Source organism: Sinocyclocheilus rhinocerous, unplaced genomic scaffold, assembly GCF_001515625.1.
Source record: "Sinocyclocheilus rhinocerous isolate Xijiao unplaced genomic scaffold, SAMN03320098_v1.1 scaffold1127, whole genome shotgun sequence".
In the NCBI taxonomy this organism is placed as follows: domain Eukaryota; kingdom Metazoa; phylum Chordata; class Actinopteri; order Cypriniformes; family Cyprinidae; genus Sinocyclocheilus; species Sinocyclocheilus rhinocerous.
In genome coordinates, this window is record NW_015632463.1 from 782565 (window position 1) to 786067 (window position 3503).

The 3503-nt window shown below is 35.4% G+C and overlaps 1 protein-coding gene across 1 annotated transcript in view; it reads right to left on the bottom strand.

Annotated features, from left to right (window-relative positions):
• Positions 1-354: 354 nt before the first annotated feature.
• The window catches only part of LOC107742391 (protocadherin gamma-B7-like), a 5743-nt gene continuing 2594 nt past the window's right edge, over positions 355-3503 (bottom strand). The window contains exon 2 of the mRNA XM_016555336.1: positions 355-612. Within this exon, the coding sequence (XP_016410822.1) occupies positions 355-612 (258 nt within the window). The remainder of the gene's footprint in view (positions 613-3503) is intronic.

Genomic DNA, 3503 nt, shown 5'->3' on the forward strand with positions numbered 1-3503 from the left:
AAACTGATAAGGGTGTGCCGAAAATGTGCAAAATTATGAGAATACAAGCTAGCCAGAGACTCGTTCTGGTCCATTTAAATAGTTTTCACTATGTGGTCATCGTGTTTTATAGATACCTTCACATTAAAGGAAGGAGGTGGAGAGGGCTGATAGCAATATAGTACAGACATTTGAAATTAAATATGAGGTTCTCATTCGTTGCCACTCAGCATCTGCAAACAAAAATCGATTTACAAGAAAGTACCTGACATTATTAATTGACATACAAAAATAAATGTATAATCAGCGGAAACCAGGAAAATCAGTGATTCAAGAGAGTTCGGGGGAATTGAGCCTTTCTTACCTCATCTTCATTTACTTGTTATTTTCACTTATATAAGCACTGTAGGACTGCTGCACAAATACAGGAGGATTGTCATTCACATCTGAGACAAATAAATGAATTGTCATGGAGGTGGATAATGGTGGAGATCCCCCATCTGTGGCTGTGATGGTAATGTTGTAATCAGATTCTTTCTCTCGGTCTAGAGCTTTTGTAGTCACTAGAGAGAAATAGTTTTTAACAGATGGGTTCAGTTTGAAAGGAACATTTTGCTGAACAGAACAACGGATCTGCCGGTTTTCTCCTGAGTCTTTGTCTTGAACATTAATGATTCCCACCTCAGTGCCTGGCTCAGAGTTTTCAGGTACTGGATTATTCAAAGATTTAAGGGTGATTCTAGGCGGATTGTCATTAACATCAGTTATATCTATTATAACTTTAGCAGTTGATGCTAATCCAGATGCATCTTTCGCTTGAATTCCCATTTCATACTTTTTGTCTTTTTCATAATCAATTTCTCCAGTCATCACAATTTGTCCTGTTGTCTTATCAATAGAAAATAATTTTGCAGTTTTATCTGACATTCTGCTGAATTCATAAGTCACTTCCCCGTTTGGACCTTCATCAGAATCAGTGGCGCTCACTCGGATTATTTCTGTTCCTGAAGGTGTATTTTCAGGCAGGGTGACTTTATAAACAGACTCACTAAACACTGGGACATTATCATTAGCATCGAGAACAGTGATGTGTATGACAGCAGTGCCAGACCTCTGCGGTGAACCACCATCAGTGGCTGTGAGTATCATATCTATCTCCTTCTGCTCTTCACGATCCAACTCCTTTTCCAACACGAGTTCAGCGTATTTTCCCCCATCTGCAGTATCATGAACAGTCAATATAAAATGTTGATTGTTCTGCAGTGAATAACTGTTGACCGCATTTTGTCCGATATCCGCGTCATGCGCCTCATCCAAACGGAATCGCTGGCCTTTATCTGCCGATTCTCTGATTTCAAAGATAATACGTTCATTTGGAAATCGTGGTGCGTTGTCATTTATATCCTGAATTTGAAGAATTATACGATGGACTTCAAGAGGGTTTTCCAGGACGAGCTCATAGCTAAGAATGCAGGGAATTTGTGATCCACAAAGCTCCTCTCGGTCTATTGTCTCTGCCACGATTAAATCACCAGTATTCAGATTAATATCACAGTACCGTTTGCTGCTGTCCTCCGTGTCTATCCGAGCTTTACGAGCAGATAATTGTTTCACATCCATCCTGAGATCCTTTGCTATATTTCCAATCACATACTGGCGCTTCGTTTCTTCCGGAATATTGTAGCTCATATCTGAACAGACGGCTGTCTGAGGAAATAGAAGGAAAGCCACGAAAAACACAAAGAAAGGGACCGAAAATAATCTGTATTCCATTTTTGAAGAGATGATGTTGCAAATGCTCAATAGTAAAATACTCTTTTGCGGAAAATATTCTAATAATTCTGTCAGCATTTACGGGCGGTTACTCCATTTTGTGCGGCGTTTATTCTAACACACAGCTCATCTTGCATGCATTAAGTGTGGGATGAGAGTCACATCAGTCTTGGTGAATAGCGACACTCTGAGTTTTTTGGGGTCATTGCATCATTCATGTATTTATTGAAAAGACAGCAGGGATTAGCCAAGTGAAGTTTGATGTTTGTCGACGTTTATTATTGTAAAATATCAATTTACATTAAAATAAATATAGGAAACTGATTGAAAATAGTCACACATTCAGAGATAAAGAACAACAGAAGGTTCTGGCGCTGTCCATGCTTGTGGTTCTGAAACGGGATGACCTCAGAGACATTCAACGAGAAAATACTAACGTAACTTTAAATCCAAATTGAATAAAAGAGTGAAACCGTTTTAAAAGACAGAGAAGCTTATTATCCTATTCAGCGCTTCAACCTATTTTTTTTCTTTTACTTTATTTTCTCAATTTTAACCTATATGTACACTGTACTATCGTCCTCAAAGTGATAACTTTTCTAATACTTTCAGACCATATACGTTAAACCTTACAAAATAGCTAATTTAGTTTTTAGGCTAAAACAACAACAGAAAATTGCAAGATACTCTTAAATCTGACAGAGCTCAACTACACAACTTAGCCAATGCCACATGAATTTTTCTAAACACGTTTGAAGACCGCAATTCCCATAAACAAACAAAAAAAAAACAAAAAAAAGAAATTCATAAAAAAAAAAAATATATATATATATTACAGAATTGATGAACGCAAGGTTGAAGTAGCTAATGTTAAAGGTGTGCAAGAAGGCAGGAAGTACACAAATTTATGATATCAATAAATCGCGACCTACATAATCTGGTATATTGAATGAAAACACTTCAGACATCAACTACATTAACGTGTGAGGTATTTCAAAGCTTATTGTGAAATAATTATTGACTTTTGAAGAAATCCAATTGTAATGTAAGTGAAATATGTCACGTTTTCAGACAGTCAGTACTGGTGCTGTCTAGACCTGTGGTTCTGTAACCGAATGACTTCACAGACAGATTAGGCGAAATGAGAAAAACAGGTTTTAAAATAAAAATTTATTTGTATTGACTACTTCAAGTTTTAACTGAAATGATGTATGATCAATCTCAAAATAATAATAATAATAATAATAAATGAAAATTAAAAAAGGCTTATTAAAAAAAGATAAATAAAGGGAAATAACAGTAAAACAATGTATTACTTCGGAAATAAACGTATATATCTTATCCAAAATTCAACAATGCAACGTGATATGCCGTCATACCAGATACTGATAGCTGTGTGCCAATAAATTTACTAAATTGTGGGACTAGAAGCAAGTCAAAGACCCATTCAGGTCTATTTAATAGTTTTCTTTATAGATGTGGCCATCGTATTTTATAGATACCTTAAAATGAAGGGCAGGAAATGAAGAGAGCTGATGGCAATAAAATACAGACATTTATAATGAAGTGTGAGGTTCTCATAAATAGCCACCCAGCATTGTTAAACAAAAACCGCTTTAAAAAGAAGTGGCTGATATTATTTATTTATTTATTATTATCATCATCATCATATTATTATTATTATTATTATTATTATTATTATTATTATTATTATTATGATATTTATAAACGGAGACACCAGAGACACCAGG